This window comes from Halichoerus grypus, chromosome 7 (assembly GCF_964656455.1).
Source record: "Halichoerus grypus chromosome 7, mHalGry1.hap1.1, whole genome shotgun sequence".
Taxonomy (NCBI): domain Eukaryota; kingdom Metazoa; phylum Chordata; class Mammalia; order Carnivora; family Phocidae; genus Halichoerus; species Halichoerus grypus.
In genome coordinates this window covers 98,290,040-98,302,546 of record NC_135718.1, presented here as the reverse complement: position 1 = coordinate 98,302,546, position 12,507 = coordinate 98,290,040, and the positions used below count along the sequence as shown (strand labels likewise).

Sequence of the window (12,507 nt, the reverse complement as noted above, 5' to 3'; positions counted from 1 at the left end):
GAGAACAGTAAAAAACTTAGCAGGTCTGAGGAGGAATTACTTCATTCTTTATACACACACTGTGTATATTTCCACCATAAGGCTACTCGATGCCAGGTAATTATTTTAACTTGCCATTGAGGGAGTGACATCACAGAACACTACTCTTTCAACTGGCAGAAAGACAAAGGCCAAACTTTGAGGCCACTTAAAACCTTCAAGAATTCAGTTTATTTTTCACTTATGATTCGTTTCCCAGAGCAGTCTACCCGTGTCTGCTCATTCCGTTCCCCTATGGCAGAGCTGATACATGTAGTGACACAGTGGGGTTAAATGATTTCCCCAGGGTCACTCAGATCCCTCGAGAAAATGTCACCTTGACTGAGGCAAAAGTAATCTTGAAAAATAAACTTTTGGATAAGAGTTACCAATGACTTGTGTCTTATGTACCAAGACAGCACTAAATGAATATCCATAAACACCTAAGGATCTAGTATGTAATCATGGGCAAAGGGCAAATGGCAAAGTTCATGGCAAAGGAAAAAAGGAAGAAAGGAAAGGATGAGAGGAAGACAAAGGTGCTAATGTGGTCAACGGCTCCCCAGTGATTTCATACAACACATTTTCAGCCCAGCAGGGCACCCCCAGAGCCCTTTATAATCTTGCCCCAAGGAGCTGCTTTCTTATCCACTCACCAATGGTTCACTTACCTTAGGACACCCTGGAAATTGCCGATTCTTCATCTCCAGGGCTCCTTAGCCCCCTGTATGCCTGGTGAACTCAGTCCAATTCATACTTCCTCTGTGAAGACTCCCCCATCCATCTACCCCGTTTACAAGCACAACTGCTCTTTTGCAAGGGCTTCCAGAACACTGTGCATGCCTCTCTATATTCTGGCTGACTGTTCAGTGTCTGTCTTTCCCGCCAGTCTATAAGCTCTAAGGGAAGGTTTGTTTTTTAAAATTCAGCACGGTGTCTGACATACGCCAAGTTTATAAATGTCCATTAGAAAGCAGATGAGGGAATTGTGCTGTGAACTGTCAACCTTGGTCTAGAGTACTGGTTTTCTAACTTACTAATAACATTTTTTAGCAATGGACCCTTCTTTTATGTTTTAAAGAGGGCACAGCATCAACTTGAGCTGCACTCACCTACTCATAGAAGCTCAACTGTTAGTAGCTGACTAATGCCATGAACCCTTATTTTCATAAGGAATCTTGTATGAAAACCCACCAATAAAAACCCTGCCTAATGCTGGGGAGGAAAAGCCCAGAATTCAGCTTTTGTATCAGCCACCTTCCCCTCTCCCAATCCCACTAAAAACCGAGAGCTTCACACAGCCCAGTTTGAAAACTGTTGGTTTAATGAGGAGCTGAAGAAATCTGAAAATATGACAATAAAGGAAAAGATTCTCCAATCATTTGTTCTGCTACTTATCTGGCTGCAATTATGGAGGCCAGCCATAGTAAAACTCATTTTCTTAAAAGGACAGAAGGTTTTTTAAATGATTCTTCATTGTAATAAGCACAAAAATAGTCAATCTGTTTTTCTCAAACTATAATAACCTGGTATTACCAATAATCGATATTATAATTAGCAAAATAATATTTTGATTTTTAGCTCTCTAGTATTACAGGCATGTTTTTATCTTAATTTTTCTTTTTCTTACAATTTGACCTCCTTAACTGAATAAACTTGTTTATGTTACCAATTAATAATGAGCTGCTTTGAGTATTTTTAAGAAAGCATTTCAGGAACAAAGTGACATACACTTTATAATAAGTATAAATAAAAATCTTACTTCATCAGCAAGTTTTCGGTTAAAAATCCTTGACTCTTCTAGTGGTGACCAGATCTTTATGTCATAATCTATACCAGATGAGGCTAGAACTAGAAATAAAATGTTGCATATTAATATAAAGCATAAAAATATGCCATTAAGACATGCATACATATGTTATACATTACGCATGCATGTATGTATGTGTATATGTATAGCAAAACTGAGCTGGCATGGAAATTGTACTGATACATTTAATTGTTGACTGAGAATATTATTTAGAAGATTTCCTAAAAGTTACCCTAGAACATAATTTTAAGACCAACTTGCAATCACTCAAATTTCTTTCTTATCCACTGCCTTTTAGGAGAAACATGGGCAATGTCAAATGGAAGGCAAGAACAAGCCAAGCTCCTTTGTTCTGGTAAATTAACTCGGACATGTGAAGACTAACAAGGCTTGGAGGTAGAGTTTGGATAAGGAGAGTAAAGTGTAGTCAGCCAAACCTCTTGCAACTGGTAAAACTTGGAAGAAATATTAGAAAATAAACTCTTTAATCTATTTCCCCATACTTTCTGCCAAAAGGAGGTTATAAGTCTTTTTTGTTTTAAACCCAATGAGAGTCATAACAGGCTCTCGTGGCTGCCTTCTAGAATAATGTGCATTGTTCTTATATTAACAACTAGAACAAAAGTGGAGCTGACGTACTGATTTCTATAAAAGGCCATCTTACTTGGGTCAAACGGATGTGGCTGCAGGCAGTTTACCACATGATTATCAGCTTCCAGAAGCATTAAATGCTCAGCAGTATGACGATCCCAGATGAAGATATGGCCACAGTCAGAACCACTCATTACAAAATTAGCACCCCAGAAATTGGCTTCTTTTATCTAAGGGTTTAAAAAAAGAAAACTATAAGAAAATTCAAATCAAATATTAAAACCAAGATTTATTCCATTCTGCAACTGGAAATATTAATTGGCTTAGAAAATAACAAAAAATAGAAGAGAGTCTTTGTCTTCTATTATTTTAAAATGATGGAGATTTATCAGCAAGCATGATACAACAGTAAATAATGAAAAATTCCCCATGAAAATAGAGATTTTGCTCTGTTCAATGCTATATTTTAGGGCCTTAAACAGTACTTGGCAACAGTAGGTGCTGAATTAGTAACTGCTAAAGGAATGAATGGGATTTCTGGGTTTTGGAAAGTATAATGGAAACTTCTATGTCTATATGTTGTTGAACTTTCCAAAAATGGTTCTACTTTAGCTTTATAAGATAATAAAAACACATCATAGAAAAAAATGAATGGTTCCCTTTTGTATTTTGGTTTATGCCAAAAGAACAAAAAGTACCAATCTTTTTATTAGCTATTCTCTCACAATTGAGAAGGAAGGATATAAACATATTTACTTTAATGAAGCAATGAGACAACAGGATCTACTGGAATGGTTAGGATGACATTTTTCAGTGGATGCATATGAATGAGCCATCCAAAATCTTTGTAGTTCAGGATGTTTTTCAATCATTTCATCGGCAGTTGCTACTTTGCTATTTTTGCCAAACCAAAGGGGGTAGACAGTTTTGTTGTTACTTAGCGTTACTGTTATATTTACTTAACTTTTCTTTTTTCATTCCTACCCCTATATTTTCATCCAAAATTTTAACCAGCAAAATACAAGACATGTACACTGATTACTTCTATTAATAGTGAGCATTCTGTTTAGAATGATTAAATTGTTACCACCAATGATGTCTATAGAGAGAGCTAAGTAGTTCCCTGCCCCAAAGTAACTTTTTTTTTTAAAGCCGGCTCTATGCCCAACGTGTGCTTGAACTCAGGACCCCTAGGTCAAGAGTCACATGCTCTATCAACTGAGCCAGCAAGGCCCCCCCCCCCAAAGTAACTTTTCCCCTTAACTCTGAAGAAAGCAGATTAAAACTGACTCTGTAGATACTTTTGGATGACTCAATGAATATATGAAAACAACACTTTCTAAATTTGAATGGTTCAGAGTTAATAGTTCTAACATGCTAATCATCTTGCAGGATCCTCTTAGTAAATAATTAATATCACACTGGGTGTATAAGACTTGTGGATTGTAAAACTTCAAAAGATCTTAGAGATCATCTGGTCTATTCTTATTTCATAGATGAGGACAGTAAAGTCTAGAGAGACAAAGTGACTAAAACAAATCTTGACTCGTCAATCTTAAGAAGAGTTGTTATAAAGCAATTGGACTACATTTTGCAATGAGCCTGGATTTCATATATCTAAATCTTTCTCTCCACATCAACCAAGGGTGCTAAAATGAGCTAAAAAAATATACTAGACAGGTAGACAGCAAGTGTGAGAGAACAAAAGGAGGTAATTGTTACTTGTACCAGCTAAAAATTTTAAACTTCTACAACATTTCCTTAGTAGGGCAGGAATTTTCTTGTAAACAATAATGGTCTTTGGCAATATATTCTAGGACTAAAAGAACCATGTTTGGGTAAAGAGGTAACTGTTAAGGTACAATAATGCTATTACTGGAATCGCAGTGGCAATATATGAAGATCATCATTATGGAAAAATTCATATTATGAATCTGCAATTTCTCCAAAGAGTGCCATGAGCATTTGGTACCATTGTCCTGGAGTTGCGATGGCCCTTATAAACCATCTTTACTAGTGGCCTTCTAATGTTCAAAGTATCCAATTCTTCCATTTCTTTCCTTTCTTTCCTCCGCCTGAAGAACTCCTGAATGCGGGCAACAGCAGAGCGTCTATGAATTACATATTAAAAGAAAAAAACAAAAATAAATTTAAAAACATTCACAGGTCACTACAGGATCAAAATGAGGAACATTAAAATACAGTAAAGTCTAGACAATATTTTAAATAAGGCATCCCCAACCAAAGCATAAAAAGGCAGACACAACAGTGAGACTACATCAGACTAGTTGAGTTACTAAAACAAAATATTTTAGTGAAGAGATCACTTAGAAATTTGGTACTGGTTGAGAAAGTAAAGGAAATAGCATGCGGCACACTGGTTTTTAAAGGGCTATTTAATAAAAAAAAAAAGTAAGATAGACAAAATTAATATGCAATTTACTACAAACAAAACAAATCCTATTCAATATCATTTCTCTTCTCCATATGAGGAAATGTAAAGGCATAAAGAGAAACCAAAGAAATTAAGGGTAACAACATAATAGCAGTGGGTAAACTTGTTTTGAGATTTTGTAAAGATGTTCCCAGCAAAGAACAGACTAGTCAAGAAAAAGAGGATATTAATATATGTACAATAAAACAGGGACTTTCAAATAGATTCTACATGGACTCTATGTAAGAGTATAGATTTGGAGCTAATGAGGCAGCTTTTACTCTCCTAAGAACTGAGTTGGTTACAGAGCTGGAGATTGAAGAATAATGGGCTCTTTTAAGACGGATTTAATTATTAGAAGAAACTTTTCCTAACACATGATATACTTAAAAAGTCTGTTAGTTTGAATTTATTATTTAAAACATTATATTTTGACATATAATAGACCAAAAAAGTCTACAAATCAGTAAGAAAAACAAACACTGTAACAGAAAAATAGGCAAAGGACAAGAGTAGGGAAACTATAGAAGAAATGAACAGTCAGCAAATATACAAAAGGATTCTGAGCCTCACTAATAATAAGATAAAAATAAAACAACAAATTGACCTCTTTGTCTCCCAGATTAAAAAGATTTTAATGTCTATCAGAGTGGCAAGAGTATAGGAAAAACAGACACTACTGATAGGAGTTTGAAAGTGGTTCTATATATAAAAAACAAAGTGAACTCCTTTACTGGAAACTTTCCATTGAAGCAGAATACATACACAGGAAGGCATAATATCACAGGTGTGTAGCACAATGAATTTTCACAAACCAAACAAGCCCATGAACCAGTACTGAGAAACGGAGCATAACCAAAATTCCAGAATTCTCCTAGTGCTTCACTCCCATCATTGCTCGCCCCTTAAAGAAAACCCATTATTCTGACTTCTAACAGTATGATTACTTTTGCAAGTTTGTGAACACTAATTAAATGGAAACAGAGGATATATATTTTCTAACTTCTTTAGCAAACATCATTTTCTAAGATTCGTCCATGTTGTTTTATTTAGCTATAGTTAATTCATCCCCTTTGCTGCAGAATACTACTTTGTACAAATACATTATAATTTATATATCCATTGATGGACATTGGGTTGTTCACAGTTTTTGATTACTGAGTTACTGCTACTATCAACATCTGTCCATGTCCTTGGCAAACATATGTCCATGTTTCTGCTGGGTATATACCTAGGAGGAAAACAGCTGGACCACAGCATGTGCATACGGTCAGCTTTAAGAGATACTTTCAAACAATTTTCCAAAGTGGTTACACCAATTTGTATTCCCACCAGCAATATATTGAGTTCCAGTTCACTAGAAATTAAATAATATCTTATTAAAATTTAAAATATGTATATGCTGGGGCACCTGGCTGGCTCAGTTGGTAGAACATGTGACTCCTGATCTTAGGGGTTGTGAGTTCAAGCCCCACATTGGATGTAGAGATAACATAAAAAAAAAAAAAATTTTTTTAAAGATTTTATTTAGGGGCACCTGGGTGGCTCAGTCGTTAAGCATCTGCCTTCAGCTCCGGTCATGATCCCAGGATCCTGGGATCGAGCCCCGCATCGGGCTCCCTGCTCCAAGGGAAGCCTGCTTCCCCCTCTCCCGCTCCCCCTGCTTGTGTTTCCACTCTCGCTGTGTCTCTCTCTGTCGAATAAATAAATAAAATCTTTAAAAAAAAAAAAAAGATTTTATTTGGGAGAGAGGGAGAAAAGGAAAGGGAGAGAGAGTGAGAGAAGGGGGATGAGGGGCAGAGGGAGAGGGAGAGAATCTCAAGCAGACTCTGTGCTGAGCATGGAGCCCAACATGGGGCTCATTCCCATGACCCAGAGGTCATGGCCTGAGCCAAAACCAAGAGTCAGATGCTTAACTGACTGAAACACCCAGGTGCCCCCAAAATAAAAAAAACTTAAAGGAAAAAGATGTATTTGCTTTGATGCAGCAATTTTACTTTTAGAAAATGTATGCTACACAAAACTTAAACAAATATACAAATATTACATATTTTATATTATTTATATTTAGATTATACATATATTTGTATAATATAAATTTTCACTGTAGTGAAACTTCTGTTGTCTACTTTCAGAAAGACTGGAAATAATCTAAATGTTCACAGGGAAAGGATGGATTAATTAAATAAATTATGTTACATCCATATATTGGAATATTTATACCACCATTAGAAAAGACAAGGAAGGGGCACCTGGCTGGCTCAGTCGGTGGAGCATGAGACTCTTAATCTCAGGATTGTGAGTTCGAGTCCCACTTTGGATATAGAGATTACTTAAAAATAAAATCTTTAAAAAAAAATAAAATAAAAAAGATAAGGAGGATCCATAATCAACTATGTGAAAAATGTTGGCATTATATTGCCTAATCTGCAACACAGGTTAAAAATAATTCTTAGGGGGAAAATTCTATATATGCATAGAAAAGGTCTAGAAAACCAGACACCAGTTATCAGTAACACTTTTTTAAACAATTATATAACAATTTTGTACTCTCACTTTTATAACAAAAAGGTATTTTCTTTTTCATAAAATGGTATACTATAAGTTATACAGGTTTATTTAAAAATGTTTTAAAAACTTTATCCTATGCTTTGTATATCCAAAATATGGGTCTACACATAAATTTTTAAATTAAATAGTGCAAAAGGTGACGTGTTTAGTTTACTCTGATTTTCTCTTTCTGATTCTGAGGTGATAATGAGAAGGATTAAGAGTTTAAATGCTCTCAAAAAAAACATAGTTGGATCTCTCTTTTTTCTGAAGTAGAAGAGAAGACATTCCAAATCAGATACAAATATGTGATTAGCAAAAAACCAATAAAGAAAAGAACTCTTTTGTTAAGAAAGCAGAGCATCAGGTAGTAGAGGAAATAGAAATGACCTTGCTGACAAACCAAAGGCCTCAGGAGCTATAAATGGGAAAAGAAATTATATGACAAATTAAGAATTTAGATAGAAGCTCAAGTTATTTAAAACATGATGTGTGGACAAAATTAAAGCTGAATTCTTAAAGAGGTGATAATAATTAAGAACTAGTGAGGACAGTACCAGGTAAAAAAAGTTCATTTCATTTAAAAGTTAGCTGTAGAATATAGTCTAATTTACCGCTCAATGTTTGTTTGGCTTAACCATTCTAATTTTAAAATCTAGATCTCTACTACTCAGCCATCAAAAAGAATGAAATATTGCCATTTGCAACGACGTGGATGGAGCTAGAGTGTATTGTACTAAGTGAAATAGTCAGAGAAAGACAAATACCATATGATTTCATTCATGTGGAATTTAAGAAACAAAACAGATGAACATATGGGAAGGGGAAAGAGAGAGAGAGAGGGGAAAACAAACCATAAGAGACTTTTAATGATAGAGAACAAACAGGATTGACTGGAGGGGAGATGGATGGGCTAAATGGGTGGTGGGCATTAAGGAGGGTACTTGTTATGATGAGCACTGGGATGTAAGTGATGGATCACTGAATTCTATTCCTGAAACCAATATTACACTATATAAAAATTTGGAGGAAAATAAATAAATAAATAAATAAAATCAATCTAGGTCTCAAGTTATGTGATTTGTATTACACAGTTCTGATCCAAGATTAGGGTACCTACCACTATCCCACTGTAGGAAAATTATCTAAGAGATAAAGCTTCAAGTGTACAAATTTCAAATTAGAAAATAAAAATAATAGTAGATACTATACCTACATTTACAATCAGGTAATGTCCAACTCAGTTAACAGGATAAGCTTAAAATGAATATACTGAAACAACTTGCCTAGTGGATATTTCATAGGAAACACTGAAAAAATATAGGTCATTGAAAATAATTTGTACTGTATTACTTTGCAAATTTGATCAAATGAAAATTAAAATGATATATACATATGAAGAATTTCAATCAGCAAACAAATATTTATTAAAGGCCTACCATTTGTAAAGTTGTTTTGGAGAATATTATTCATTCTTATATGATAGCCTTGCTAGTCTGGCACCCAATTTAAAAGTCATAAAAGACATTATAAAGTTAAATAAGCATAAAAGTTCAGAAGTAAACAATAAAATCATAGTAATAAGGAGCATAAATTCCAACCCAATGGAGAAAAAAAAAGAGAAAAGGAAAACTAAAAAAGAAAAAAAAAAAAAAAGATACAAAACTTAATCCTAAAAAAAGGCAAGAAAGTAAAAAACAAAACCAAACAAAAAAATGGTAAAAGAGGATAATTAGAAGAAGTTGCAAACAAGTTTAAATATAGCCATAAAAGACTAAATTCACCAATTGAGAAAAAAAGATTGTCTAAGATACACTGAAAGCATAAGGACAAGGAAAAGTTTCAAGCAAAAAGATATTATGCAAATACTAATCAAATGAAAGGTGCCTTGGTTACATTAATATCAGATAAAACAGACTAAGATAAAAAGCAGCATTAAGAATAGAGAGGATTACTACATACATAATAAGTTCAATTTACCAGGAAGATATAACAATTTAACATATATACACTCCTTAAAAATAGCCTCAAAATGCATTTAAAAAGAAAATGACATAACTGCAAGGAGAATTAGACAAATCCACCATTATAGTGAAGATTTCAACATGTCTCTCTCCCTATTTTATATGTCAAGCTGACAAAAACAAACAAACATCAAAAATATAAATAACTTTAAAACAACATAATTAACAGTCTTGAACTACTGGCTACATATAAAATTTCACATTAAAAATTAGAGTAATATTCTTTTCAAGGGCCCATGAAACATTTACAAATTTGACATGTAGAAGGCCACAAAGTCAGTTTCTATAAATTTCAAAGAACTCATCTAACACCAACCACATTCTCTAACCACAAGTTAGATGTTACTGGAAAAAAAGCTAAATGTATACAATTTAAGAAGTTAGGAAAAAAAATAATAAACCACAAAATAATTTCAAAGAAAACAGAAGAAAGGAAATAATAGAGAGAAAGCAGAAATAAAAAACAAAATGAGTAAAAAAATAGAGTTCTGCCATGATGATGAAGAAAAAATTAAGGGAGTTCAAATAAATAATGTTATGAATAAGAAGGTGGTTATAACTCAAGACAGTAGAAATTAAATAGAAAATAAAAATAGTATAATAAATTTGCAAACTTAGATGAATGGACACATTTTTAAAAAACCTCCTAACACTGACTAAAGAAGAAACAGATAGTGCAAACAGTCCTACAGCTATTAAAGAAGTAAAATAGTACTTAAAAACCATCTCCAAAAGAAAACATGAGGTCCAGATGGTTTTATAGGTAAGATCTACTAAACTTTTAAAGAAAAGATCATTCCAAACTTATACAAACTCTGGAAATAGGAAATGTTTTTTTCTACTCATTCTCTGACGCTAGTGTAACTTTTTACCAAAAACAGGATCATGAAAATATAAGAAAGAAAATCCATTCCAAATATAGATAGAAAACTCCTTCACAAAATATCAACAAATCAAATCCAACAATGTATCAAAAAGATAATATGTCATGATCAAGTTAGGTTTATCCTAGGAATACAAAGATTGTTTAACCCAGTTCTACATGTAAGGAGCTTGAAAGTCCTCTCTCCAAATTGACAAGTAAAAAGCTGAACAGACTGAAAAATCAACAATTCTTCCTGGATCCATAAGAGAGGGGAGGACACGGGGCAAACTGCTTCCCTAAGATTGGAGAGACAAACAGGCAAACAGGGAGTCACAGCTTAGCAGAACAGAGACTTGGGGGTAAGAATACCTGAACTGTGATTGAGGAACTGCTGGAAGCTCAATGTGGACAGCTTTGAGAATTAAAAACTCCAGGGGAACCCAGTCATAGGGGCCCTTCCCACAGTATTTGCAGATTTACCTCCAGGAGCCAGACCAGATTGCCACACAAAATATTGGAGAAAAATCCCCTTGGGTTTCTGGCAGGGAGAGGAGAAAAGGAACCATTTTGAAAAATGCCAGAGCACTCTATTCTTCTTAGTAAGGTCTGCTCTTCAGGGAAACTAGTTAACTACAGCCTAACCTGCTGGGGTTAATAATAATCAAAGTCTAACTAACCCAGGGGAGAGAGATAGCCAACTACAGCCCACTCAGACCATCCCATCCCACCTAAAGGGAAAAGAAAAAAAAAACAAAAAAAAAAAAACTGAGGAATACTTCCAAAGGCCAGAGATGTAGGCTCACTAAAAGACTGAGACCTAATCTTAAGACTATAGAATGCTTCCCCTCTCCCACGCCTCACCACCACAGTACTAGTTTAATTAGAACAGTTCCTTTTACATGGTACATCATATATAGCTACATCAAAAAAGCTACAAGGCACACCAAAAGAGAAAAAACACAATTAGAAGAGACAGAGCAAGTTGGAATTAACAGACCAGGAATTTAAAACAACTATGATTAATGTAACTATAATTAAGGGCACTAATGGATAAAGTACACAACATGCGAGAATAGATGGGCAATGCAAGCAGAGCACTGGAAATCCTAAGAAAGAAGCAAAAAGAATTGCCAGAGACAAAAAACAAACCCAACACTGTAACAAAAATGAAGAATGCCTTTGACAGGCTTATTAATAGATTGGACATGGCTGAAAAAAAATCCTTGACCTAGAAGATATATTAATAGAATCCTTGAAAACCAAAAAGCAAAGAAAACAAAGACTGAAAAAAAAACTCCAAGGACTGTGTGATAACTACAATAGACGTAACATAAGCATAATGGAAATCCCAGAAGGTGAAGAAAGAAAAGAAAAGAGAAGAGAAGAAGAGAAAATAAAAGAAAGAAAAGGAAAATTTGAAATAATAATGACTAAGAATTTCCCCAAATTAATGTCAGACACCAAATCATAGATCCAGGAATCCTTGAGGACACCAAGCAGGATAAATACCAAAAAACCCAAACCAAACCAAACCAATACAAAAATCCTACAACCTAGGCATATCATTTAAAAAATATAGAAAATCAAAGATTAAAAAAAATCCTGAAAGAAGCCAGAGGAAAACAAACATCTTACCTAGAGAGGAACAAAGATAAGAATCACTTCCAACTTCTCCTCAGAAACTATGAAGCAAGAAGAGAATGAAGTGAAATATTTAAAACACCGAGAGAAAAAAAAATCACCAACCCAGAATTCTGTACCCTGCAAAATTATCCTTCTTCAGTGAATGAGAAATAAAGACGTTCTCAAACAAAAAGCAAAGGTATTTGTTGCCAATAGACCTGCCTTGCAAAAAATGTTAAAAGAAGTTCTTTATAGAGAAGAAAAAAAATATGAATCAGACACATGATTACAGATACATAAACAAAGGAAGTACATCAAAGAAGGAATAAGTGAAGATAAAAGAAAAACTTTCATTTTTCTTAATTTATCTAACAGATAATAGTTGTTCAAAATAATAATAGCGATAATGTATTTCCTTACGTATGTTTATGTATGTACCTTCTGTGTACATATACTCATGTATGCTCATGTTACTGACGTTAGAGTGAAATGAATGACAGCAATGACATGGGGACAGGAAGAAGGATTAGGGTTTTGTTATCATGATATTCACACTACCTGTGAAATGATATAGTATTATTTGAGAGTGGAT

At 34.2% G+C, this 12,507-nt stretch overlaps 1 protein-coding gene across 4 annotated transcripts in view; it reads right to left on the bottom strand.

Annotated features, from left to right (window-relative positions):
* Positions 1-12,507, bottom strand: part of DCAF6 (DDB1 and CUL4 associated factor 6) — a 133,384-nt gene that overhangs the window by 5,530 nt on the left and 115,347 nt on the right. For all 4 annotated transcript variants that reach the window (XM_078077923.1, XM_036076763.2, XM_036076767.2 and 1 more), the window contains 3 exons: positions 4,392-4,530; positions 2,493-2,649; positions 1,781-1,869 (listed from right to left, as the gene is read on the bottom strand). In XM_078077923.1, coding sequence (XP_077934049.1) covers positions 1,781-1,869; positions 2,493-2,649; positions 4,392-4,530 — 385 coding nt within the window. The remainder of the gene's footprint in view (positions 1-1,780; positions 1,870-2,492; positions 2,650-4,391; positions 4,531-12,507) is intronic.